The sequence below is a fragment of the Aptenodytes forsteri genome, unplaced genomic scaffold, assembly GCF_000699145.1.
Source record: "Aptenodytes forsteri isolate BGI_AS27 unplaced genomic scaffold, ASM69914v1 Scaffold119, whole genome shotgun sequence".
Lineage (NCBI taxonomy): Eukaryota > Metazoa > Chordata > Aves > Sphenisciformes > Spheniscidae > Aptenodytes > Aptenodytes forsteri.
Genome location: NW_008796165.1, coordinates 1,715,263 through 1,743,166, shown reverse-complemented (window position 1 = coordinate 1,743,166; position 27,904 = coordinate 1,715,263). Strand labels below are relative to the sequence as shown.

The following is a 27,904-nucleotide window of genomic DNA, read 5'->3' as shown; positions in this document are numbered from 1 at the left end:
CGCCGTGGGCCCGGGGGGCGGCTGAGGCGGCGGCGGTTGGGTGAGTGCGTGAGGGAGGTGATGGAAGGGGGCCCGAGGGCAACCGGCAGCGCTGCGGCTTGGCCGCCTGCCCCCGTTAGACTGCGCCTGAGGAGGCGTTTGGCGCTCTGGTGGCTCTGTTCCTTCCCGAGTGGTTCCCGGGCTGGCTGAGGACCGGGCGGCGGGGGTAGCAGCGGTGCTGTCCTAAGCTCTGAGCGGAGGGGGGAGCCGGGCCTTATTCCCGCCTTAGCGCGGCGGTGTCCTGTGGAGAGGCTCCTCGTAATGTCGTGCCGCGGTGCCTCGCGTTGCGCGGCCGCCTGGCGCTGTCAGTGTGCTCGCCGTGTGACGCGGGGCAGCTGGGGAAGATGATACAAGCTCCGTTTCTGGGGGAGAAGCCTTGGTGTCTAGTGGTGCAGGCTTTACGGTAGCCGGAGAGGCGAGGGGCGCCTCGTCGGGCTTCTTCCCGAGCCCCGGGGAGAGGCAGAGCCCTTGAGCCGAGGGGGCAGAGCCGGCGCCCGGGGCGGTGAGGTGGGGCGCCGGCCTCTCCCCTCCGCCGCGCTCCTCGCGGCACTGTGCCTGTCGTGTCCCTTCAGGCGCGGCCCGTCGCTTGTTTTGAACGGCTTTTCGGCCGTTCCACCGCCCCGCGAAATGGGTCAGGCTTTTTCCTTTCACCTTTCGGGGAGCTTCACTTGCCTCCTCCTGCAGCGTCCACGATTGTTTATTTCTTGGTTGAAGATGATCACTCCTGTTGTACAGTTTTTACAGTTGGGGGGATTTTTTCCTGGCTGCGCAAGCACAAGCTTTATTGAAAAAGTGGAGCTAGTAATGCTTTAATCTGGGCCTTGTTTAGATCCTGTGACCTGGTGGGGATGAACCGTCATGCTGAGTATGGATGACGGTGTTGCAAAGGCTTCACATCTAGATAAGGTCATAGAATATCTACTTAACTATCATAGCGGTAAAGACTAGATAATACTGAAGGGGAGCTAAGCTGTACAACTGCTTTCTGTACTGTTCTGAGGGGATGCTTTGCAACTTCTAAAAATTTATTTATATGCATCGAACTGTAACTTCTTCATGGGCTCCTGGATTACAAAAATATCATGGGTTTTTTTTAAACATATATACTTTTAAACGGAAGTGTGGGAGGTCTCTTCCAACCTAAATGAGTCTGTGTTTCTCTGTTGTCACTACTTTTAATTGAGGAACTGTTGTTTTGGACTTTGCCTAGTTTTGGGCTATATGCAGGGAGGGAGCAACTCTATTGAAGTCGTATAAGAAAATGCGTCTTGCTGTCTTCTCTTTTGGCTAGCCTTGTAGTTCCATGCTGCCTTAAGAAGTTCACGGTTTCTCATTGGTCCCTTCAGTTCTGGCTGTTTATAAATGGGATCATTTTAGTAGACCTTAAGACACAGTTCTGCTGCTGAGGTTAGATTATCCTGCATCTCCAGTCCAGATAACTCCACCAAAAGAAGCTGAAAACATGTGCTAGATTTTTTTCCTTCTATAAAACTTTTGAAGTAGTCAAAAGGGTTTTAAGATTAATATATACCGCAAAATTAAAATTCCTACATGCTTTTAAGCAGATCACAGCGTATAATTAGAGCTAGGTGAAACTTGCTGCTGAGATACTTCTGCTGAAAGAGTCTGTTCAGAAGAATTAGCATATACTTTCCATTAATGTAGCTGTGTTAACTAGGGGGGGGGGGGGGCAAAAATAGGTTTGGAAAGTGGGAACTTCATTTTCACAGTTGACTCCTTGCTATTTCTAAACAATAATTTGACCTTGAACTATTTTTTTGTTTCCTTTGTTATTGAGAATTTGGCTATGTATACCAGCCATGCTATGCAAATAAATAAGTTGAGCAATAAGTAGTTGGCTGTGATGCATTGAAGGTAATCCTGGCTACTGGCTATGTCTTTTATGGCCCTTCGCTTATTAGAAGATGTGGAGCATCTATGTATTTTGCTTTTTATTGTTACAAAATGGGATAATGATTCTTTGCTAAGTTCTGTGAGACAAGCCAGTAGCTATATAACACTGATGATATTTTTAAGCAGTTATAATGCCTTGAGCTAATGAAAACACTCTTGTCTGGTACTGTAAGTGTTCTAGTTGCATTCATAAGCAACTAATGATAAGTGAATGTTAATTTTGGAATTTTTATCAGCTTTTTACTACTGTTTAGGGTGACAGTTCATTTGAAAGATGAGATATTTACTATATATATGATTCCTCAATCCTCCAAATTCTTGAAGTCACTGTATTTCTTAGGCCATTAAGATAATTAGAACATGAAATTTAGCAACTTACAGAGGAGTAAGATCTTAAGGGTATAATATTTATACAGTAGATAATATTTATTTTTACCGTTCCTAAGTTGATACAATGACCTTTATCAACAGTTAAGGAGTTGCTTCTATCTGTATTTCCCACGATGGCACTTAGAACCTATCTGCTAGAAACGCATGTCTCCCAAGCACTCTATCTCCATTTCTCTTTATTAAATGGTACTTCTGTTGAGACCATTATCCCTATGGGATTAATTCCTTCTCCTTAATCTCTTAATTGAGTGGGATAAGGATGCAACCCCTTAACAGTGCTAACTGCAATATTCTTTCAAATGCTTTACTGACTTGTTACAGCAGCATATGCCAGGTTATTCTGCTTTCTCACTTGCAAAAATTACTCATTGCCTGTTTTCTCAAATCCACCTTCTAAGAAATTAAATGTAGATAGGTAAGCAAGTATTTGCACTGTGCTGCTAGAGCAAGAGAGCTTTTGTTTTGCTGTGTAGAATAAGCCTCCATTCTACAGTAACTCATTCTTACTAAAGTATGTATAGTAGAGAAGTCTTCTACCACTTATCTTTCAGAATTTTAGTAATTACATGGTGGACAACATAAGAGGTAACAGAGAATATGGAGTTTTAAAATGTCTTTCAGTGTTTCTTTCGGAGATTGGAGGAAGGTGTCTCCTTTAACTTGACTTGTTAGATAATGACATCTTCTCATGGTTTTCAGGCCATAGTCTGATGATTACTGAAAACAAAAACAACTAGAACATTCTGGTAGATGTAATCACTGAGAAACAGCTAGTTCAAGTGAAAACTGTGACAAGTCAGGAAACTTTTTACGTATAGTGTGGATTGTCACAGACTTAAGTAATGGAGAGTTCTGGGGAAAAAACCCACAAACCAACCACATTTGTTTGTTTTTGTTTGTTTGTTTTTTAAATCAAATATTGTGTGCATGAAGGAATCCTTACTTCTACCAAAAGGTACTCAGGGTATTTCTAAATTAGCTAGTTCAGGTGTTGCAAAAGCATAGATGTAAAAGTGTGGAACTGACCCAAATCCTTTGCATAAGCTAAGACACTTCAGTGCATGCTTGCATTGAGTTCTGTTGTTGGATTGTTTTGGGGTTTTTTTCTGCTTTAACAATTGACTTCAACTTTGATCTGTGATGAGCAGACCAAAGGGTAAGGCAGTCCTGAAAGAAGTGGTTTGCTGGTACAGGTAAGGAGACCTCTCACAGGGTCATAAACTAAAGGATGACATTTCTTACAAAGTTGCCTCTGCAACTTTCTGGGTATCGTGTTTTTAGCTTTGCCTCAGTACACTAAACGCTTATATAGGAGAAGTGATTACAGCCTCTAACTATCAGAGAAGGATAACCATTGTGATAGCTTTACATCTGCCTGCTATGCTTTCTGCAAGTCATTGCTGGTGTGGGGAAATTTGCAATTGGTTTCTGGTGATTTCATCACTTCAGGAGATCTAGATCAACTGATTCAGATCCTAACTGTTGGCTGGTGCTCCTGCATTGGCAAAGGGTGGCCAGGATCTGCAACATTATCCATAGAAAACTCCCTTAAGTAACTAGTGAGAGAAGATTCAGCATGTGCTCTATATCCAAACAACTGTTGGTCTGTAACAAGGTTTCATACTTAATACACATGCACCGAAGTGGTAATTACAAATTTCAGATCCACAATTTGTATCTGAAAGAGAATGTATTGGTGGATAAATGGTAATATTAAAGCATAACTTAAACTGTCTACAAAGTCTGTACAATGCTTGTAATTAAGTTCTCTTTTGAGAGAAGTGAGGGTCAAGGGGAACAGTTTTTAGGACTGAAATGGTAGGATTACTGTGCAGAATTCACCTACCCAGGATGATCCAAGTGATGGCCAGGTCTGTCTTCCTAGTCAGCAAATTCTCCTATTATGCTTCATTCCGGACAAATGCAGAGGTCTGGGTTGCTACTGAGGAATTGGAGGGTGTTGGAAAAAGTATTTGTGGGAGGGGATGGGAGTGTTGAAGAGGAAGGACAGCCTGCTCTGCTGCAGCTGCTGTCACATCTGCCTTCAATCAGTGATGATAACACAGCTTTCCTCTTGGCTTCTGGGGGAAGGGCAAGAGTGAGTTTGCTCCCTAAGCCCATATCTGGTCCCCTGTGTACCAACTTTTATATAGCACGCTTCAAAAACCCCCAAATCTTGGGGGGTTTTGGCTTACATTTAGTCATGCTGCTTTTCTTACTTAATATAGTAAAACATTTTTGCTATTTGAAGAAAAGCTGTGTAAATATTGTAGATTCTTTAGAGCACTTTTGTGCAATGTCTTGCACATTTTACTCTTGTGAACCTTACTTCATATGTATTTGACTTAAAGCTAGAAGTGGGTTGAAGCTGCTGAAAGGAAATTTAATAGTAAAACTTAAAAGGGAAGAAGGGGTCTTTGCCCCAAGGTTTCTGTTGAGGTCTACCAGCAAATTTGATTCTGGGCTTGAGGACAGTTGAGCAGTAAAAGATTAACATGACGTAGCCTCTGAAATTTTGACCAGCTTACAGAAGGCTATCAAATTGCATTAGGCCACCATTGCATTAGGTGTGTCACCAATACAGAAGGATAAACCGGAGAACATGCACTTTTTCCTTAAATACAACTGAAGTATGCAATGAGACAGTGGATCACCATATAGAATGAATGTAGTGCAAAAAGGCAGCTGGATAATATTAGTCAGCATGATAATGTGGTCATCAGTCTTCAGTGTCCTACTTGTTCAAGGGGGTTGGATGTTTTTGTGTGAATGTCATGGGAAGGGAAGTTTCGAGAGCCTGGAGAATTTGTTTGCTGTTAGCATCTGCAAAACTCTTCCCCAATGGGGGAGAAAAAGTGTGAAAGGCCTTGTTTGAAATAAATTGGTTGATGGAGCTAGGCATGGAAGTTGCATATGAATGGGAGTTAAGAAGGGCAGAGGTGGGGACTGAGGGACTTTTAAAGGGAGAACAAATAATTATTGCAATAGTAGCTGTAGGGGATAGAAGCGTCTACTGTATTCCTCTATCAGCAGAGCACTGAAGAATGTGCATTCAAGTCCTGTTAATAAGCGTGTAAATACATCTTTTGTTGAATTAAGTCAGTAATGTTCAGAATTCTCATCTCAAAGTGGGAAAAGCTTGATTACTTTAAAGGGATTGGTGTACTTCCCTATTATATAGGCCTGATCCCTAGTAGTATTATTTCTGATATTGTTTAATTACAACTAACATCTTTATTTGTTAATTTGTGAGTCAGAGCACCTTATTTTTAACCAAATTGTGCATATATCACAGAGTCAATTAAAAAACCCTCTAGCATAGAAAGGTAAATCTCTTCTCAGGGTGAGGAAGGAAAAATGGAAGAGATGCTTTAGAAGCTCTAAATGACTAATCCCTTCAGTCCATAAAACCATGACTATGACAAGCTTATCTAAACTGAAAATCCTCTTAATTGTTCTTGTAAGAGTTACATGCATGTTTTGGGAAAAATATATATTTGCAGTGAAGTTTGTGAATGTGTAAGAATATTTTTTCTTTACTAAATCAATATCCAGAGGCACCTTAGAGAAAGCTGTAGTCTAACTGCTGCTTCAGTATCTATTGGTGGTTAAAAGTATCTTGGTGTAATCATCAAAAGCCCAGTTGTATTTAAAAATGAGCCCTCAATAACAATGCTGTGTAGACTTGAAAGGGATAAATGTTGCTGGGTAAATCTCAGGTATCACTAAAAAAAAAAAAAAATCAGTGATGTGGATGTTGTGATATACTTGATCTGAAGAGCAAGAAAACAGGAGGTTCCGAAGTTTAGCTTAAACAAACAAAAAACCATATACCTGTAAACCTTTTGACTATGGGTTGGTATTTTCTGTGGAGAATATAAAGAGGAGATCTTTTACTTCCTTTGTACAGGTTGTTGTTTGTTAGGATTATGTTCTATGAGTGAACTGATTCTGTGTAATGTTTTCATTAAATAGTCATGGAAGTGATAAATTTTATTTGCAGGTGTCTTCTAATCCATCACTATTCTTTGTACTGCATTTTTTCAGAAGGGGCAGGGAAAAGGTTAAAAAGAAAATATGTCACTTTCTACAGTGAAATGTCTTTCTAGGACTTGCTACCATGCAAAGTTTGAACTTTTATTATGAGTTTGAGGGAAAATTTTCACAAAACTATAGAATTTCTATAGTCTGTTAGTAGAATAGATGCTGAAATTTGCTATTGCTTTAAAACATTATCGCTTTAGAACACCTAGACATTTTTCTGCTCAATCATTCATCTTTCCATGTTGTACCTTCTTTACCTAGCACCATTTAACTAGAGGAATAAAGTAATTTAAGAGATTAACTGCAGCGTAGATCTATCAAACTCCCCCCTTCCATCTTCTTTTCCCAAAACTCTTCTAGGTTGACTAAGGGGGAAAAAAACAGCTAAGAAACCTGATTTGAGCTGTGGAATGTGGTTGAAACATTTGAAAGACTAATGAGCAACTATTTTGACTTCTATTACAGTAGATTCTGATAAATATAACTAAGGCTGCCTGTATTTCTGTCTTCTGTAGGTGAACAGAAGTACATTCTTATTGTTTCAACTTAAATCAAGTGAGTTTAGGTATGCTGACATATGTTCTCCTTTCAGGTTAAACAGAGTTGTTCTGACATCTCCTTACCAAATTCCTGTCTTTATACAGTGGTTCAGTGCATGTGTTTTCAGCCTTGCATGTAAAACTAGCTGCGTGAATCAGAGCAGCTGGGTGGGATTTTGACGAGTGTGCTCTGGAAAAAGCATCTAGTGTGACCATCTCCTTTTGCTTATGTAAGAACAGTGTGATCGCATGTCCACAGCAAAAATGTGTGCAGTTCCTTATTTGGTAGTGTATTAATAACCTTCATCTTGTTTGAGTATAACAGCAATTAAAAACAATACAATGTAGCTGAGTCGCTTTTCCAAGTGGATTTATTTGTTTTGCAGTTCCTCTCTTCATCAAGACTGAGAAAATAGCTTATTTTCTACTGGAAACTATTAATTTCTGTCATTATTACAGGAAAAAAATAACCAAGGAGAGTGTGGATAGGGATGGTGCAGGCATCTTCCACCAAGACTGAGAAAATAGCTTATTTTCTACTGGAAACTATTAATTTCTGTCATTATTACAGGAAAAAAATAACCAAGGAGAGTGTGGATAGGGATGGTGCAGGCATCTTCTCTTCCCCCTTCCCCCTCTTGCATGTGACCCATAACTATGGTCAGTATCATGTTTATTCAGTTTTTTTCTCTCAGCTGTTCTGTTTACTGATAGCTCTTTCATTATGTCGGGGAAAAAAGTAATACTTTTGCAAGAGGAGAAAATAACTTGCAGACATGACTTATGTCTTTTCCTTAATTATGGAACATAATTAAGTGACTGAAGTAGTGGTACAACTGTAGATGAGCCTATCGGTCTTCAGTATAAAACTGTAGAGTATCTTCACCATTAGGAAAGTATTTGTATAATGTGTTCCACTAATGAATGTTCCAAACTGGCAGTGTGTTGGGGCTGTTTGTTTTTTTTTTTTTAAATAGAATGAATCCAAATGCTTAAGTGATAGGCTGAGAACTGTTGGAAAGAAAGACTTCAGGTTCAGATCAGGTCACATCTGAGTCATGCCAGTGCCAACTTCCCAGAGATTTTTAGCAAGAGGTCACCTGTAAGGACTATCTTTATTCTGCAGGTGCCCTGAATTCTCTGCTGCTGCCTCATTGCTGAGACAACAGGTTGTTAATTACATTGTTTGGTGAAAGAAACCCCTTAGGATTCCTTTGCTGTGAATGAAGGAATTGCTACTGTAGTTAAGGTAAACATCAGTAAATTGTTATAGGTGGTGGATACCCTCCCTTTTCTACAGGTGAAAGGCTAAAAAAGGAGCTGTTGTATGGTACTTCTATTGAAATAGATATTAAATGAAACAGTCTGCCTATCCTAATGTTTCCTGGGTGATAAGGTAGTTGTGATAACTAACTTTATGTAGGATATTGAAATAAATGCATTTAAAATACCTTTAAAAAAAAATCTTTTTCCGTTCCAATTTCTTGAAGGAAAGTCAGCAGGGGTTATTGTGGAAACTAGCACTATTTTTCCATTGTCCTTTTCCTGTTAATCAGTACATAGCACTACTATTAGGTCACAGGAGTTTTCCTACACCAGGATTCATTTGGTGGAAGAACTGGTAGGGTGCCAATCATGGTTCCCAGGGTCTGAGCTGGCTGGCCTTGTGTCCAGTCTCAGTTAGCCCAGAGCAAATGTTACTTTGGTTTGTGCCAGCTGGCCCTGGTCCGTGGGGTGGAGAATGCTGGACTGCAGAAGTAGCATATGAGCTGGTTATTCTGTCTCTGTGCTTGTAGGGAGATTTCTCTCCCTTCTGTGCTGCAAGAGTGGGGCTGAATCCATCGAGTGTTAATGTCAAATTAAGCCTCACTTTTATTGAAAACAGGAGTATTAGAAACATCTTTACAAGTGTTTCTAAATACCCGTTTTAAAAAAAGTCTGTTTATTGTAAGCAATACCCTTCTTTATTTCACTTAGGTGGAAAACAATACAGATATGCTTAATATTAATTGCTTATTTTCCAAAGTTTGTATAATAAACAGATCTGCAGGTAGGAAAATGAGGGTAGAGGTCTACACATCTTTTAAAAAATTTTTTTTTTTGTATGTGTGAATTGTCTGAGAGCCTATAGGCAACTGATACTTTGTTTCATAGGAACAGATGGAGAGGTGGCAGGAGAGAAAGAAGAGGCAGCGTGTTGCAAGTGGTACCCTGCATTGTAATTTCAAGTCAGTTTTAAGTAATGTGCTTCTAGTGTATGTATATTTAAAAAACCTCAACAAAACAACAACAAAACACCACCACCCCAAAACCCCAAAACAAAAAAGCCCCCACCAACCCTCCTTGGCAGTACTAATAAATGAGTTGAATGTTTTTTTGAAAACATATACAAAACAATACTCCAGTTATATGACAAGGAAGCATGCTAGAATAAAGAGTACCCAAACGCTTTACTTCTAATACGTTAGTTGGAGCAGACCTCTAGCGCTTGGCTGAACCCATACATTTGGACAGCATTTGTCTGTCACTGAGGTTGATTACATAGTGCCAATGCTCACATTTTAAACTTCTGTGTTAGAAAGTGTTCATTCTTTAGAACATGGAAGTGGCTGAATTGCATTATATTGAGATTTTTATGAATCTAATGAGGGGGCTTATCTAGAGAGTACTGAACTGGTTGTCTGTTAAGTGGTCTGTTTAGCCCAGTAATTTGCATTCAAAAGTGGCCATGAGAAGATGGTTCAGGGAAAGTTGGAATAAAGCAAACGCTTGGTCCTCTTTTCCACTTTCCTAGCTTCCAAATATTTGCAGCTCAGGGAATTCCTGCTCTGGCTTCTCTGTCGAGAAACTTGCAGTGGATCTCTTCTGTGGTATTTTTTCAGCGTCCCACTGAAACCATTTTTGAGTTTCCGGTGTCCTTTGGCAGGGAATTCCATCACTTGCAGAACTTTTTAATTTTATTGTTGAAACTGGCTTCTGCTAGTTTCACGTAGTGGCTCTGGCTTAGATGGGAGTAAACCACGAACAGTTCATGTCATCTCCTCCTTTCTCCGTCATTTGTAGACCTTGTAATTTCAAGGTCTGTGACTTCTTTCTGTCTTTTTTACAGACTGAAGAGTTCAAGCCTCCTCAGTTGCTTCTCATGTGGAAGCCCTTTCATCTTTGATCAACTTTTATGGTCCTTCTCTGAACACTTAAAAAAAAAATATTATACTTGGTTTTGGGGAGTTGAGGGGAACAGAACTGCACAGTGTTAAGGTGTAGAAGTACTATTGGATCATATGATACTATAATAATGTTTTCTGTTTTGTTCTCTATTCCTTTCCTAGTAACTCCTAACACTTCATTTGCCTTTTTCCCTGGCTACCAAGCAGTCCTGTATTCTCTTTGACACTAATCAGAATTAATCAGTACTTCTTTTACCTTTTTTAATCAATATCTCTTTTGTTATGTGGTATATTATTCATGCTGAGAAAAGTGTAACATGGAAGCCTGTGGCATACGTATAAAGCATATGTATAACCAATAAAATACTCCTATGTGACAATATTGAAAACGTATTCAGGGTCTGAGTATGTTAGCACTTGAGAATCTGAAAGACTTGTATTGCAGCAGTATGTTGTTTCTTAAAACAATTACCAGAAAGGCTATAAAACTTAAACGTTAATACCGTCAAATAAAAAGCAACTAGTGTTGGAGGGAAACAGTGAATAATTACAGAGCCTTAAACTGTTCATCATATTAAACGTCTTTACTTGTTATATAACCAACATGGGAAGGTTGGTGGCATGGGAGAAGCCTGACTGGTACAGTGTGATAAATGCGTGATTAAGCCTAACTCTGCATATGGGCTGTTTCAGGACAGAATTCCTTGAGTCTTGGATGAATTCCTGAGTGATAGCAGTCAGAGCCAAAAGTAGTTAGGACAAAAATCCAGGCTTATTATATGTAAAATTGAAAGGAAGAACTTTGACTACTATATTTTTCTGCTTTCTTTGCCCCAAACGGATAACTTAACAGTAAATTGTGCAGAACTTGTCAAAACAGAACATTTTCTTGGAGGAAACAGAACTTCAGCTTCGTTATGAATTTGATTTTTTTTTTTTTTTTAAACAACAGTGAGAAGATACTTCTCCTTACCAACACAGTACACTTTTCTACATAGTTGCTCACAAAAGTATGTATGGCAACGATGTCATTAACTACTGGAAGTTTGAAATAGTGAGTGTGGTAAATAGGCGTAGTCAGTCATGTGAGGGAACCTGTTCAATGTTTTGCATGATCGACATTTTTCCTGGTTGACCAATCACCTTGTTTTGAAGAAAAGTCCTTTTACAGAAATTTATGTGGGTGGGAATTGAAAAGGACACTGAATCTAAGTAAGGAATTGAAAAGCACTTGTGGAATGTGTATTCTTTCAGAAGAGGGAAGTCTTAATCTGTAGATGAAAATACTTTGTGTATGTGTGACCATACTTCGGATGTTTCCTTTTGTTTTTCTAAGCGTAGTCTGGTACTTGACTGATTTAGTTAATCCCACCATTGTGAAATAAGGAGAAGTTAGTTGCTGTTTCGTCAATGTAATACATCATAGCTGAGTCCTAAAAACTTTGCCTACTTGCAAGACGTTCATTCCCTCTCAGTGGTGGAAAGTTAAATTTGGAAAACTCTTCCAAGTGTATTTTTGTTCTTTAGCTATAGTAGAGATTGTGACTTAGTAGACAGGAATCAGGTATGAGAAAGCAATTCTTTACATTAATGACAAGTAAGTTTGCTATGTTGTGATGAAGGATCAGTATGCATGTGTTACTAGTGTCCTAGTCATGTTTTTGAGGATATTTGTAGCCGTGTTTAAGATCTACTTGAGATTTAGATCAGTTTATTTTCTTCTTTCTTTTTCTAGTATTGTATGTACTTCTACGTAGGTCATAATATATGTAGTGGGAATAATCATTTTCTGAAGAGAAGAACCCAACCCTATAACTTAATGTGAAAATACGATGGACATTTTCAGTTGTGCTTAATTTCTAGCTCTTTTGGTCTATCGTTACAAAAGTAACAAGAAAAATAAAACCAATTAAAAAAAAACTTGCTAACAGTGCCTGCTGTCTTGTCATTTAGATTTTCCAAATAAAATTGAAGGCTGCATGAATTGCAGACTTAAAAATTCATTTTGAAAGTTCAAGAGTGGTAACTATATCTCTGGGTGATAGCAGTATGCGTTTTGAAGTTTAACATTTGAACTTGAGCTGTAAATTCATGTTGACTCTGGAATGTATATTTAAAGTAAGCTTTCCCACAGAAGGCCTTAAAAACATGTCCTTTGGCCTGTTGGCAGGAGCATAACTTCATGTATTCTCCAGTAATATTATAAATGTAAATATTATTTTGAGGCAGATATTGCCAATATAAAAAATATTTTTGTTGATGTTAGAGCTGGTATAACTTAAATATAATGAATTTAATTGTCTTGGATAACTTTTTCCTGCAGTTATGTTTATTATCTCTTCTTGAACCAAAAATAATCAGACCAGATCTTTGCAGACAATGCTATTGACTTTTAAATATAGAAAGTATAGTAGTTATGTGTCCTATGAAGTACTGTTTCGCAGTGACTTAGATGTATCTCTAACGGAAGCCAGATATTTTTGTAAAGCATGACTATACTTATCCCGCTACATTTCTTCCTTTTTAATCTGTGAGGAAATGAAAAGTCAATGAGTCTCTTTAATGTAAGCTTCAATTGCCAGTGAATTGCATTAAATTGCACTGTTGCATGTGCCTCAGGAAAGAAATTATGATGGATGTAGTACACAAACTGGTAAATACTTCGGGGTGCATTTCAATTTGAATCTTTTACAAGCGGAGTGTCTCAAAGACATATGGTATGCAGTATGAAAATACAAAATAAGTGTGCCTAGTTACTCAAGTATGCTGTTTAACAAAGTTAATGTCAGTGTCTATTTTAACTTTATAATTCTATTAATTGTTTTAAGTTTTAATGTGGTATTTCATTTTCTTTTATGATTATTTATTTAGGTGTAAAATCAGCCCCAGAATCCTTATGTACAATGAGCTGTTTAATTCCGTCACAGTAGCAGCATGTTTCTGCAGAGAACTGAAGTGAAAATTTGATAAATTTGGGTAGTTACTTGGGTATGAAGTGTGTGACTAAACGAAGCTTTTCTTTTAGGGCCATTGACTGATTAGAAAGAACTGTTACGCTCTGCAGGTTTCACTTTGCATTTTCTGTTAAATATATAAAAAAATTTCAACTATTTGTTGTTTCTGTTGTAAACTCTAAAATTTATTTCTGAATATGAAACCAGCTACTGAATATTTCTGTTGTGAAATTCTATTTAATGAATTAATGAATGGGGTTTGAATGTACAAGGTCTTATTCACAGTCCAAAAGTATAAATGTAGCTCAGTCAACAACTACGTACAGTTAAAGATGGTGGGGAGAAAAGTCATTGTCAAAATTTTTTTCTCTGGGAAAATAATGGATGATCTTATGCGAAATTTTACTATTGTATATGGATGTGCTTTCTTCAAACCATTGTAGACAAATGTCAATTTATTCCATTCATTAATGTGGGTTTGCAAATACTATGATACTTAATTGTGAAAGAGCTTTTTCTGGGGAGGGATTTGGCTCCTCTGCCTTGACATTTACATGCACATGTGTATTTATAGTTGTGATCTGTCTGGAATTTGCCTTTGTGGTTTTGTTTGCTCTTTAACTTGTTCTGTGATCTAGTCCTGTCTTTTTCAGTTTTGTTTCTGAGGTTTAATAGGTGAGCATTGCAGAAGAAACAGCTTAATTTAAAGGAAATAATGAGCATTTTTATTCAACTTCAGATATTTCAGGGAATAATGACACTGTTCTGCTTAGAAGCTTTTCCTTAAAATAACCTTATATTGGTGCTAATTTATGATTAATCTAAAATTTGAGTTCAGTGTAACTATTACTGTGAATGTTTCCTTAATTTATTTCAGTTGTTCTTATGAAGGCTTCTTTAAAGAAAGCAACTAATTCAAAGTTAATATTATCAATGCAACTATTCTAAGACCTGGAAGTGGTATGATCTTGCTCCCACTGTTCTGCCAAACTTATGATGTGTAGCACTTGTCCATGTGTGTGTGAGTTAAATTATGGTTGTTCAGAGAGAATAATGGGAAAGATATGTTAAAGCAACAATTATTTCACTGAAATACTAACTCAAGTGGAATGCTGAATATGAGTAGTCAAACTCAGTCTCAGAAGTGAAGGTGAACTGTTGAAGAAACAATTTTCAGCTTCCTAGTGTATATTTCATAAACATTTTTAGATTAAAAAATGAAGCCTTGTGTTACAAAAGTGAATGTCACTTTCTTGTTTTTGATCAAAGAACATAGAAAATCCTCTGTAGATAAGAGTGGGCTTATCTTAGGCAAGTTCTGCATGGTTTCAAAATTTTATTCAGTCTTCTTGAGAATTAATAAAATTCTTTTAATAAATTGTCTATCTGGCTTTTTAGTAATTTGTTACAGTTGAAGTCACACCAATTTTTTTCCCCAGTCAACTTTAAAAAGCTTGAACTGAAATTCCAATTTTATGTATTTGTTTTTGAATTTGGACTGTAACAAATAACACTGATGTAAGGAAGCGTTGAACAAATACAGGCTGCTAACTTTCTCAGTGCATATTAAGAGTACCCTAAAGTAGCTTGTAAGAACAGGAAGACACATCTGAGACTGCCTAGTTTGGCAGAAAATTGGTTTACAGAACTGACCATAAGCAAAAGCTTCATAGATACCATTTGGTAACTACAGTGATGATAAGAACTTTTTTCCTCTGTATGCCTGAAATGGAATGCAGCTGTTGTATTTGAAGACTGTGTAAACAAAGAACTGATGATATAGATGGTTAATTGATTCATAATGTGATATATCAGTCAGAAATGTTGATGTGGTAGAATGAGGAAGAAAGGTAGCTAATTGATGGTGGTTTTTTTTAATCTATTATGTTTTTGAGGTGGTGTCACAACCAAGTGCATTACTGGATATGTATGTCTGCGAAGTTGCTTAGCACTCGTTCAGGAGCACTCTTAATCGAAGTCTTAGATTATGGCCTTACTAATTTTATAGATGCATAGTTTAGTGGCTTGCTTCTGGGGGGCTTGAGTAAGTTGCAGGATGCACTACTGCTGGCTTGTCACGGCTGAGGCCAGCCTTGGCTACATCGGATCTATTGGGTTGTGTCCTCTTAATGCTCCCTAAACAAATCAAATCACAGCAACCACCCCTCCTTTAAGTAAAAGGTAAAAGTCCAAATAGAGGATGAGCATGCATCCCAGTATGCCACAATTAGAACTGTGCGTGAGCAGGTGGGCATACAGTGCAGGTGCCTCATGGAACTTGGACACAAGGTGTCAATCTCTGCAGTAAGAGGTGACTGAAATGCAAGGACTCTGGGAAATGGGCTTACTGACAAAATGCCCCGTGATGTTTCTAAGTTCTACTATGAGAGAAGACGACCTCAAGGTAGAAATGCAGAAACTTGTAAAGAACAAAACAATCCCATAAATGAGTTCATCTGTCGCACACTAGGTGATGACCTTATCTGTTTTTGTAGGGGATGCTTATTCAGGCAGTTAAACAAAAAATAAAAATCTTATTCAAACATATTGGAAGTGGAATCTTTTCACAGTCTAGAAGAGTTTTTTAAATACTTCCACTTCTAGGTGTCTATGGTAACAGGGAAGATAGGACTATAGCAGTAAAACTAAATATGTAGTCCTTCTTTTAAAAAGCTGATTTGTTTTCTGTTTATCTGTGCTTATTTTAAGGGACTGAAATGCCAGAAGTCCTTGTTGTGGAGAGTACATGAAGACTTTTTTCCTTTCTTTTCTTTTGTTAATAACTCTGAAGAGGAATGTGGGATAAAATAACAATGAACAATAAAGAATTGCATAGATCAGATATTCAGAGTTCTGAAAATCTAGCAGCTATGATTTATTATCTGTCCTTGAAACTGCTGTAATACGAGAAGATTGGAAGATGTAAAAACTTACCACATTTACTAGATGGATTTCACTGTCTGATGAAAGTGCTGGTATGATCGGATGTACCCAAATGATTATTAGATGTTCATCTTGTGCACGCTAGTCTTTTAATAATAATAATAAAAGAAAAAGTTTTCACTAATTCTAAGGGAGTCATATCTCTCAATCTATTAAAATTGTTTAAAGAACTCGATAAGCATGTGAGAGGAACTGCAGCCTACTTGTATTTCCAAAAGATCTCTGATAATATGAAAAAAGGAAGGTCTCAGCATGGAGAAAAAGAAGGAACATGCTTTCTAGAAGGAGGTGCTCCAGTTATCCCATCAACTCCTAGAAGACAGGAGATTCCAGACTGTAAATTCATTCTGACATGAAGATCTAGATCTAAGGAAGACATTTTTTACGCTGAGGGTGGTGAAACACTGGCACAGGTTGCCCAGAGAGGTGGTGGATGCCCCATCCCTGGAAACATTCCAGGTCCGGTTGGAAGGGGCTCTGAGCAACCTGATGTAGTTGAAGATGTCCCTGCCCACGGCAGGGGGGTTGGACTAGATGACCTTTAGAGGTCCCTTCCAACCCAAACTATTCTGTGGTTCTGTGATCTCATGCAGGGCAGGAAGTAGAAGTAATGTAGTCATTGCTGTACGTCTCGCTCAGAATCTTAAGTAATTTCATTTTTAGGGAATAACTTAACTAATTAGGGTATAACTTGGCACTTATGCCAGAATAGCATGTTCCCCTCTGTAAGGAGATAAAGGATGCCTGAACACTTACTCACTATGATTGTCAGCAAAAAATCTCAGTGTAACTTTTGTTGTTAACAGAATTTGTTCGGTAAGTTTTGACATTTGAGGGGAAGAAGCTTTCGATTTAAGAAGAAATCCTGACTATTGGGTCTTCTAATGAAACCTGGGAAATTAATTACTATGTTTTACAAAATGGGGTGGGGGAGGAGGGGAGCACTAAGCCTTGCTAATTGCAGCTCCTTCAGTATTCTTTTGATTTTTAAAAGGAGAGTTAAGTGTTTAATACAATATTCTCAAAGGGGAAAATTTCTTATACCTTGTTTTTTAAACTAATGTATGCACCCTCTGCCGCTTCGATTGACCAGAGGTTTTGAAAAACATAATGAAAAATACAGTCCTGAAACTAGTCTGACCTGTTGCTGTTCTGACAATTCTAATTTATGACAGCACAGTGACACAAATATCATGGGGTCCTTCTCGGATACTCACTGGTGGGAATACTTCAAGTGACGTAAGTTATGACCCTACCAGAGGTTGCTCAAACCCCATACCATGGGAGCACAGCTGAGCATAACAGCTCCTTGTTCTGCTAGTTTTGCAAGAGAATTTAAGGCTGCTCTAGATCTTATTCTGTCATAGTGATGAAGTTTGTTTGCTGTTGTAGTTCAGAGTATCGTAACTGCTGGGTTTGGATGGTGATTTGTCATATTTGCAACCACTTCTTGAGCGTAGTAAGGTTAAAACTGCCTACTAAAATGTGTACGTAAAGTAGCTTCTTAGGGAGTGGTATTATATCTTACATGAAATCAATTGAAGTCCTGTTTTAATTCAAGCTATTGTACCTACCACTTTCAGGAAACAGTGAATATAGGATATGGGTCTACAAGAATTTATCTGAAATACTAATTGTAAATTAACAAAAGTAGCACTTTTTAAAGAAAGATAAAAAGAAAAGGGTGGTTAGTAAAAGACTAGCTTTATTCCATGTGAAGCTCAGCAACAACTTCCTCCTTCAGCTGTAAAGATAATTGATTCTGTAACCTCGTGGCTCCCAGTGTTCCAAAAATGCAAGTAAGTCCTGAGAGATTTGGTGACAAGGGGAGCTGACTCCTTCTTTCAATACCCCTTGGCCTCTGTTACATTCGAAATAATAACTACAGAAACACAAAAGTTCTTGCTTTCTCAAATATTGTGATGAAATCTGTTCTTTATTCTGTCTTCATCTTTCCCACCTGTATTCCAAGGGGAATGTAAAAAAAAAAAATAGTAATTAAGCAAATCCTGGATACATTGAGGGAATCTAGTCAATTCTGTTGCAGAAATTAGAAAAGAATAGATATGATGTGAGGACTAGGGGGATGACACATGTTTAAAAAAAAAAGGCTGGGGTTTTTTGAAGTCAAAAATCTTTTTCTAGTACTCTCTGTTTAAGGTGAAATTTTCTGTCTCTTCTGTTCAGCCCCCTTTTAAGTTAGAGCAGGCTCTGGAAAACAACTTCAAATATAAGTTCCCTGAGTCAGAAGGTTAGTGTTTTCCACTTGAGTAGGATGGTCCCTTGGCTGCAATATGCTGCTGCCTTTCTTAAACTTTTTTATCATTAGAAGGAAGGCAATTGAGCCTAATTGTCTTCATACAAGTAACTTCATAATTGAGCCTAGAAATGTTTTCATACAGGAAACTTCTAGATATGACCAAAACTGGTTATTTTAATACTTTGTTCCAGGGAGGAGTTATTTTTCAAGCTATGCTAGTCAGTCTTGAAGTTTATTGCCACATGAACAAGTAGGGATAATTTCTTGACCTATAGCTCTTAACTAAGATCCAAAAGAAATCTTGCAGGCTGAAACGTCATACCATTCCCTTTGCAGAGCATGAGAAATACTTCAGTAGTAAAATTTGCACTATGTATTGTAAAACACATGTGTAGGAACCAGGTATTTTTCTGTTATTAACATCTCATCAGATGAAAGCTATTTGCTTGATATATTACCATATTTGTATAATAGTCTTGATATTGCCTCTTGTGTAGAAGGAGGCCGGGGCGGGGGGCATAACAGTTTTGGTCTGCTTTGAGTGGCTTCAGTTGTGGTAAACTGCGTGGTATTTTTTGCTCAGATTCGATTTCTTGCTGCATAATAGTACCTGGCCGCGATTTCTTGCTGCTAAATAGTACCTGGCTGCAGTCAACTGTGCTTGAGGGTGGCTTAATTTTTTTTTTTTTTTTTTTATGCTTTCTGAAGCTTTGTAGTTAACTTGGGTGTAAAATACTTCATAGTCTTTGCTGGAAAGGATACAAATCCATGTTGATATATTTGGAAAACAGTTATATGTACAGCTGTCTCTATAGAAACTGTGAAGTAAAATGCTGTAGTTACTTTATATGGGCTACTGCATTTCTGTTAGGGCAGTTACGTCTTTAGAGCTGCCTGGATTCAGCCCTGGTGGTGAAAGGCTTCACACTATTAAACCTTTAAACTTTCTAGTTGCTTGAGAAGGGAGGAGATAGAAGTTCATAATTTTCTCTGTGTGTGTGTGCGCACGTGCCGTGCGTGCGTGTGTGTGAGAGAGAGTGAAAGCTGTGCAGACTGTTCAGCTGGGGCAGTCGGGGAAGTGACGTCCTGTGTTATTTGTCGTTCTAGAAAGAGCGGAGACACGTACTGTAGATGGGAGGACTCTAAAGTGGGCTGTGTCTTGTCCAGTGTGTGTAATTATTTATAAATGAGCAACAGGGGAAGGAATGAACTACGGAGAAGCTGTCTAGTGTTTCTTTAATGTGTCGGACAGTTTGTTGATTTGTAACAGTTCTGTTTGTTTCAATTCCAAATTTGATTTTTATTTTTCCTTCTCTAGCATCTCTACGTTGCTAAGACACTGGACACTGCTTTCTTTATAGCAAGGAAAATCTGAATTCCTCCAACGCTCAGGATGGGGAAAGATTATTATTCTATCCTGGGAATTGAAAAAGGGGCTTCTGATGAGGATATCAAAAAGGCTTACAGAAAACAAGCGCTTAAATGGCATCCAGATAAGAACAAATCTCCCCACGCAGAGGAAAAGTTCAAAGAGATTGCAGAAGCTTACGAAGTGCTGAGTGATCCCAAAAAGAGAGACATTTATGATCAGTTTGGGGAGGAAGGTATGTATGTCTCTGTTATACTCTAATCGGTCACTTTCATTATGTTGAATGAAGCAAAATAAACATAGATGATGCATGAAAACTGATATGTGTTGATTTTTAGGCAATGTATTTGTACTGCTTGGAAGTTTGACTCATCAGCTTTTTTAATGTAAAATGTATTGCAGAGTTTTAATGCTGATTTATTTTTAATTTCTTATTTTAATGTGTTTTTATGTTTTTTTAAAAATCCCAAATACTTGACAGGCAAAAAGTTACTGAATTGAAAAAGTTTGTATGACCCACAAATATCTTTCTGGGATCTCTTACTGCTGTCTTCCCTTGCCATAGCCCTTTTTGAGGTGCAGTTGAAGATACGTATTCTTTTCTTAAATTTTTGCTAAAGGGCAGTCTGCTTGATCCAGGCAGGGCAGTCCTTCTGAGCAGAAACCCAGGTGTCCAGTCTGTAGTTGTCCTTGGCTTCTTGCCTGGAGAGGAAAGAATTTGGCTGATGTCATGAAATACCAGAACAATTTTTTAGCTTTAATTGTAAACAGTGATAACATGCCAAGAGAATGAGGCCTCAGAAATGTCATATTTATCCTAAAATGGTTATCTGAAGAGGATGACTTTTTTTTATTTTTGACCAACATGACTTTTAGTCTTATGATTGAGCAACAGAGGAAGTCATTAACATCCTTCCCCTTAAATGTACGGTATCAGAAATTCCACGTGAAATAATTACTTCCGTTGTGACAAGTAGCTCCACTCCCTCATTGCCATTCACTCAGGGACATGTTTTTTACTAATATAAAGGAGGACACTTAAATAGCAGTACTTTGGGGAAAATTGTGTGTTCTTATGAATGCATAATAAAATTTGGTCCTCTGTCATCCATAGGACTTAAATCAATTGTTAACATCCATAAATTCATGTAGAAGACTTTCAGCTTCTACAGAGGATGCAGTTTTTTTGGTCTTTTGTTCCATTGCATGTGATCAAAGCTTTAGTGCTGTTATTGAAACATTCTAGGAAAAAAGTGTTCGTGTAGATACCAGAGGCCTTTGTTGCCTCTTGGGTCTTTTGCCTTCTTGCACTTCTTCCTTCTCACCCCCTGCCTCCTTTCTGTGTATCATTATAAACCTGTTTACTCTGTGGATTCATCTGCATTTTAGATTCCTGTGCTGCAGCTCATCCTAACTACTTTCCCAAAATACCATTTTAGTCACTTCTACCAAAGAGCTTGAAGTAAAGCATATAAAGCAATGCAGCTTTTGGCATCCTAGTATTGCATACTTGAAGACTCAAGGTTCAAAACGTAGATTTCTATTTCTATTTCTATTCTATTTATTTGGGGCATAATGTTAAACCAAAGTATGACTTTTTAGAATGGTGAATCTGGAAATACCTCCTGATGCCTCAGTTGCTCTCTGAGCACTTCAATTGCATCTGAGAGTGTAACTAGTAGTTGTGAGGGAAGGGCAGGGGGTGGGGTGGGAGGAAGGAGGAAACTTCAGTGTTTTTACAGCCAGGAACTTGATGTACCTTCAGTAACTTTTGGCTAGCTATTCCAGGAGGGTGGTATCACAAATTGAATCCACTGATCTGCTTGTTTGACATTAACAGTACTGTGACAGAAGGATGTACTACATGTTGCTACGTACTTTTAATATGGTCTGGTATTGAGATGGAGAAAGCATTCTCATTCTAATGTCTGTCTTGGTTACTGTTGATAACCAGCATTAAGCTTATGCATAGAAGGTCTAAAACACTGAGCCAAAAAAAACCCCAACCCAAACCCCCTCTTTCAAATTTAGGGAATGCATGTGTCATTAATGTAAGCCTTCACGTTTTTATGGCTATGGAAGTAGGATAGCAGCTGTAGTGCTGAGCTGCTGTAAGATTGAAAAAGATAAAATAACATAACCAAACATTGTAAGTTTAGAAATAAAAGCCTCTTAAGAAGACTTCCAGTCTTTCATCTTAAAGGTTTGAGAAGGTATCCTGAAATGGTCAGTGCAGGAGAGCACTATTACGAGGAAATACTTAGAGATCACCTGTTGGGAAAGAGGCATTTAAGAAAATTGATTTTAGCTGGATTTGGAATGAAAGAGCAGGAAGTACAAGGGACTGTCCAGTGAGAATTGTAAGGGAAATCTTACCAGGAAGAAATGAGATGTAGATCTCTCCTTGTGGAAGATAGAAGAGAAAAAACAAAGCTATTTGAGAACATTCTGATTTTTTGCATAGCGACGGTGACAGTATATACAAGATTTTTGTACCCAAATGGGTCTCAGGAACTTCCAAGCTATTTTTATTTGTGGCTGCATTGAAAAGAGTTCCCAGGTTTCTTACCTATTTTATATCATAGGAACACAAGCTGTGATAAGTTTGGGATTCTAAACTGAACGTTAAGGAAGCATATGGCTGCTTGACTATTGGCATGTTACCTTTTACTCAAACTGAATTGCAGGAAAACAGACGTAAAGCTAATTAACACTGAGTTAAAGCTGAGCTATGCAGACTATGGAAAATGTTGCATATGATACTGCGTGATTTTCCGCAGAAGTGATCTTGAAGAGGGATGCAACTCCCAACAGACTTTGGCAGAACAAGAAAAGATCAAGTCAAGCAGACCTGTCTTCTGTTTTAAGATGCTAATTCTTTGAATAACTGGCTTCAATCATATGAAATAAAATTGGCAGTGTTAGAATATTTGTTCTTCTGAAGTAGAAGTCATTCTACAGCTTCAGAAACTTTGTTGCTGTTCAAGCTATTGAATTACTAGTTGGTACTGCAGTCTGATGGTGAGTCCTGATTGAAAAGGAGACCTTTCACTCTACTGCAAAGACCTTTTCGACTTATCAGTTCTGATATCATTACACTCTACAAAAGGAAGGCTTATACTAATATTTGATTTGTTTTTGACTTTGCTTATTTGTCTTATTTAGGTCTGAAAGGAGGAGCTGGAGGACCTGATGGACAAGGTGGTACCTTCCGGTACTCCTTCCATGGCGACCCACATGCTACATTTGCAGCTTTCTTTGGTGGCACAAATCCTTTTGAGATCTTCTTTGGCAGGAGGATGCCTGGTGGCAGAGACACTGAAGACATGGAGGTGGATGGTGATCCATTTGGATCCTTCACTAGTTTTAGTATGAATGGTTTTCCAAGGGAAAGGAATACAGTTGGTAGCCAATTACGTCGTAAACAAGATCCCCCTGTAATCCATGAACTTAAAGTGTCATTGGAAGAGATCTATCATGGCTGCACAAAAAGGATGAGGATTTCACGTAAAAGGCTTAACCCAGATGGTAGAAGCGTCCGAACAGAGGACAAAATTCTTACTATTGAGATAAAAAGAGGATGGAAAGAAGGCACCAAAATCACTTTTCCAAAAGAAGGTGATGAAACACCCAACACAATTCCAGCTGATATTGTTTTTATCATTAAAGATAAACCTCACTCTCACTTCAAGAGAGATGGATCAAATGTTATCTATCCTGTTAAGATCAGCTTAAGGGAGGTAAGTTTCGCTTTTGGTAGAACTCTAAATGTTTAAACCTGTTACAATATGATACAATGGCTATGCTGTACAAGCTGTATGGCAGCAGTAAAGTTTTGGGTTGGTTTTTTTTTTAATTAAATAGAGTTTCACTCTTGTAAAGTCAACATGTGGCTGCAGAGCACAGTTATTTATAGTGGAAGCAATAGCTGTTTTGATAAAAATGGAGTATTATTTCAAGCCGTTTACTATAGAGGTGAAAGAGGATGAGGGTGGAAGGGTAAAAGTAAAGGTTGATACGTCTTAAATCTTCATACTTTTACCTTTCTGGCTAAATATATATTAGGCTGAAGAAACAAACACAAATACAATTAACAAATACCTCCAATATAGTATGCTCCTTACTGCTGTGATATGATTGCTACTTCTGTAGAACAAAGTAGAAATGTCTTAAATATTTTCACTGCCAACAAGTTCTAAGTCTGCCTTTTTATGTCATAAGTTATTTCAGTGTGATTTCAAAGTACATAGAGATTGATTTCATGAGGCTAAATTATTGTGAACAGGTGTTATAGGAGCTATATATAACAACAAAAATGGTATAGCTTTTTTAAATTCCGTTCCAAGTCAAAACACATAGGCTTTCAAAAGGAAAAATCAGAAAGACAACTGAGCAGAGTTCTTAAGGGTCTGAAGCCACGACATGGTCATCATTTAAAAGATAACGTAGCTGAGTGTGTGTGATGTTGTTTTCTTCTTAATTAGCATTAGGTGGAGAAATAAGCTCTTGCTTGCATTATAAGCTCTTTGTGTATGTTATGAGCTCCCTTCTTAAAGGATTCTTAACTAAAAATACATCTGAAGTGAGGTGAAGCACCTAAAATAGGATGAGGGGGGGAGCAAAGACAATATTTAATGTTGATGTGGGTAATATAGTTCCTTCATAGATAAAAGTCTATTTAGACTCATTGCGTTGTTATGTAAATTGCACATTATCAGTATAGACTTAAGTGTGCTGAATCAGGTGAAGTTCATCACCTTTAAAAATAACCTTTTAATCAGCTTTAAATCACCTAAGTTAATTAATTTGAATGAATCAAAATGTTATTGTCAGACATCCTAGTAATGAAAACAAACCATTGGATAAAGCAGGAGAAGGTCTGTGATGTTTTAATTTTGGTGCACCAAATAATTGTGTGATTTTCTTTGAGCATCACAAATGCTCACCTAAGACAGCTGTGAAATTTGATATGCCTCTGCTTATAGACACTTAAATGTTGTTCTGCAATTTGATATAATATAGGTTGATAGTGTATTAAAGTAAACCCCTGTGCAATGTAAATAAACAAAAAATGAAACAGGACTCTAAATTTCCAATGGAAACTGAGAAGCTGGACATCTCTAGAGAAGTATGAGTGAAGAGTTCACTCTGTGCTCAACTTCAACCTTATTATTTGATAAAAGTCTTTGAAGGATATATAAGCTCAGTTACCCTCCAGTGGCCATTGCGTATGATTGGTAAATTCCATGATATTCAATGACAAATTGAAGCCTTCCCTTTTTAAGAGAGGAACACTGTATTTGAATTTTCACATCTCAGTAGTGCACAGTGGAAATACTGCTTAGAATGCTAGTCTTTTCTAAATAATCCAAAGTCAGTTGTAGGTACAAATAAAGTTCTGACCAATTTCTTTTTCTCATGATACAATCTTTCTTTAGGCTTTGTGTGGCAGCTCTATCAATGTGCCAACAATAGAAGGAAGAACCATACCCATGACAGTAAATGAAGTTGTAAAGCCTGGGATGAGAAGAAGAATTATAGGATATGGTTTGCCGTTTCCCAAAAATCCTGACCAACGTGGAGACTTAATTATAGAGTTTGAAGTAATTTTCCCAGATAACATTTCTCCAGCATCAAAAGAAGTACTTAGGCGAAATCTTCCAGTTTCATAAAACGAAGACTCTGTATGTCAGCTGTTTAAATAGGACACTGGAAATGCAGAAGACTGGCAAGTCTGTGCTTTAAAAGTGCAATCTGTAACAACTAGTGGAATATTTGTTTTTTTGTTTTGTGGGACGGGTGGGGGGGGAAATACTGTAATGCTGCATGAGAAGAAAAGGGTTAAGTACAAGTCATACAGGTGACTTCTGCAGTAAAATTTACAGGGAAAACCACTCATTTTATTTTACATCTTCCTAATCGGAAAAATTTATTCATTATTTTGCCTAATGTAAAATGTAGTTGGTTTTTACAAAGTCAGTGCATATTTCTGATACAGTACTTGAGCCTCCAAGTACTTTATTTCTTATATCCCTACCCTACCTATAACATTACCCATTTATACAGAAATTGGAGATAGTAGTAGAAATACACAAATGTATAAATATTTTAAAGAGCAAAACATGAAAGGTATAATTTTGGTATGTTGCCTTCCACTGCACAAAGCATAGGCTGGGAAAATAGCTTGGACTCCTGAACCGCCCCCCAGTGGAATGAAAGCATTTTCTTTATTGCCTCAGAATGTGTGAGGACTGCATTATGAGTCTAGCAAAGGCCATGTGGCTTGAGGAGCAAGAGTAGCCATTTGCTATGGGATAGTTCCTCAGCCTTCAGGCAGAACAGCAAGAGGGGATTCTACAAGTATGTAAACAGCAAATGGTGGGCCTGCTGTCAAATGGGGCAGGGAAGCTGGTGACAAATGACATGGAGAAGGCTGAGGTACTCAGTGCCTTCTTTGCATCAGTCTCTACCAGTAAAAGAAGCCTTCAGGAATTCCAGGCCCCTGAAACCAGAGGGGAAGTCTGGAACCTCAGTGGTGGAGGACCAGATTAGGGTGCACTTAAACTGGAAGTCCGTGAGTCTGACAGGTTGCACCCCTAAGTGTTGAGGGAGCTGGCTAATGCCATTGCAAGGCCACTCTTAATGATCTTTGAATGGTCATGGAGATTGGGAGATGTTCTGGTAGACTGGAAAAGAGCAAATACCACTCCTATCTTCAAGAAAAACAAGAAGGAAGATTTGGGGAGCGACAGGCCAGTCAGCTTCACCTTAATCCTTGGGAAGGTGATGGAGAAAATCCTTCTGGAAAGCATTTCCAAACACATGAACGACAAGAAGGTGATCAGGAGTAGTCAGCATAGATTTACAAAGGGGAAATCGTGCTTGACCAAGCTCATTGCCTTCTACAGTCAGGTGTCTAGCTTTGTGGATGACAGGAGAACAGTCCACGTTGTTTACCTTGACTTTAGTAGACAGACTGATAAAGTACAGGTTAGGTAAGTGGAAAGTGAGGTGGATTAAAAACTGGCCAAATGAGTGGACACGGGGGTGTCATCAGTGGCACAAAGTCTGGCTGGAGGCAAGTCAGTAGTGGTGTACCCTGTGGCTTAATACTGGGGCCAATACTATACAACATCTTCATTAATGACCTGGATTATGGGATGGAGTGCATCCTCAGCAAGTTTGCAGATCATATAAAACTGGGAGGAGTGGCTAGTAACACCACATGATGATGTATCGCCTTTCAAAGGGACCTCAGTGGGCTGGAGAACTAGACAGAGGACTCTCACAAAGTTCAACAAGGGGGAATGCAAAGTCTTGCTCCCTGAGGAAAAACCCAAGGCACAAGTACACCCTGGGAGCTGACTGGCTGGAAAGCAGCTTTGCTGAGAAAGACCTTGGGGTCCTGGTGGACAACAAACTGACCATGAGCCAGCAATGCACCCTTGTGGCAACAAAGGCCAAAGCTTTGCTAGCAGGTTGAGGGAGATGATCCTTCCTCTTTACTCTCAGCACTGATGAGGATGCATCTGGGGTACTGTGTCCAGTTCTGGGCTCCCCAGTACAAGGAAGGTACAAACTTACTGGAGTGGGTCTAGCACAGGGCGATGTATGAGAGGCTGAGAGAGCTGGAGCTCTTCAGCCTGGGGAGGGAAAGGCTTGGGGGGATCTTATCACTGCATATAAATACCTGATGGGAGGGAGTGAAGATGGGGGAGCCAGGCTCATCTTGGTAGCTCTCAGTGACAGGACTAAGAGGCAGTGGACACAAGTTAAAACACAGGGGATTCCATCTGAACACAAGGAAACACCTTTTTACTGTGAGGGTGGTCAAACTCTGGAACAGGTTGCCCAGAGAGGTTGAGGAGTCACCATCCCTGGAGATACTCAAAACTCTCCTGGACATGGTCCTGGGCAGCCTGGTCTAGCTGACCATGCTTGAGCAGGGGTGTTGGACTACATGATCCCAAGAGGTTCCTTCCAACCTAAATGATTCTGTGAACTTGGACTTAGTGCTTTTCACTAGACAGTGCTATGGGCCATGTTCTGCAAATGAGGCTTAGCTCAAAGATGGGTGGTACTGATGTGACAGCTTGAATCCCTAGGGAGTAGGTCTATGCTTGAGTGGAAAGATGCACAAAGAACACTGTAAAAGCATTTGGCTAGTGCTGATCTCAAGTATTCATTATTTTCAAAGGCTGAACTTTACTCCCATGAAGAAGAAGGAAAAGCCCAGGTCCTAGCTAAAGGAGAGTTTGCTTAAGACACAAGGTGGGATAGGGGGT

General features: G+C 38.6%; 1 protein-coding gene across 3 annotated transcripts; it reads left to right on the top strand.

Moving 5' to 3' along the window:
- Positions 1-27,480, top strand: DNAJB4 (DnaJ heat shock protein family (Hsp40) member B4). Of its 3 annotated transcripts, none has more exons than XM_009287247.1 (4): positions 1-40; positions 19,569-19,854; positions 22,785-23,359; positions 25,058-27,480. In XM_009287247.1, the coding sequence occupies exons 2-4, from the start codon at positions 19,644-19,646 to the stop codon at positions 25,289-25,291; spliced, it is 1,020 nt and encodes a 339-aa protein (XP_009285522.1). In that variant the 5' UTR covers positions 1-40; positions 19,569-19,643; the 3' UTR covers positions 25,292-27,480. The 3 variants fall into 3 exon arrangements, with proteins under 3 accessions (XP_009285522.1, XP_009285524.1, XP_009285523.1); XM_009287249.1 differs by lacking the exon at positions 1-40 and adding an exon at positions 8,074-8,175; XM_009287248.2 differs by lacking the exon at positions 1-40 and adding an exon at positions 15,910-16,022.
- The last annotated feature ends 424 nt before the right edge of the window (positions 27,481-27,904 follow it).

Coding starts and splice junctions, on each gene's coding strand:
- DNAJB4 (XM_009287247.1), top strand. CDS start 19,644: ATGGGGAAAGATTATTATTCTATCCTGGGAATTGAAAAAGGGGCTTCT. Junction 19,855..22,784: donor TGATCAGTTTGGGGAGGAAG/GTATGTATGTCT, acceptor TGTCTTATTTAG/GTCTGAAAGGAGGAGCTGGA. Junction 23,360..25,057: donor TTAAGATCAGCTTAAGGGAG/GTAAGTTTCGCT, acceptor ATCTTTCTTTAG/GCTTTGTGTGGCAGCTCTAT.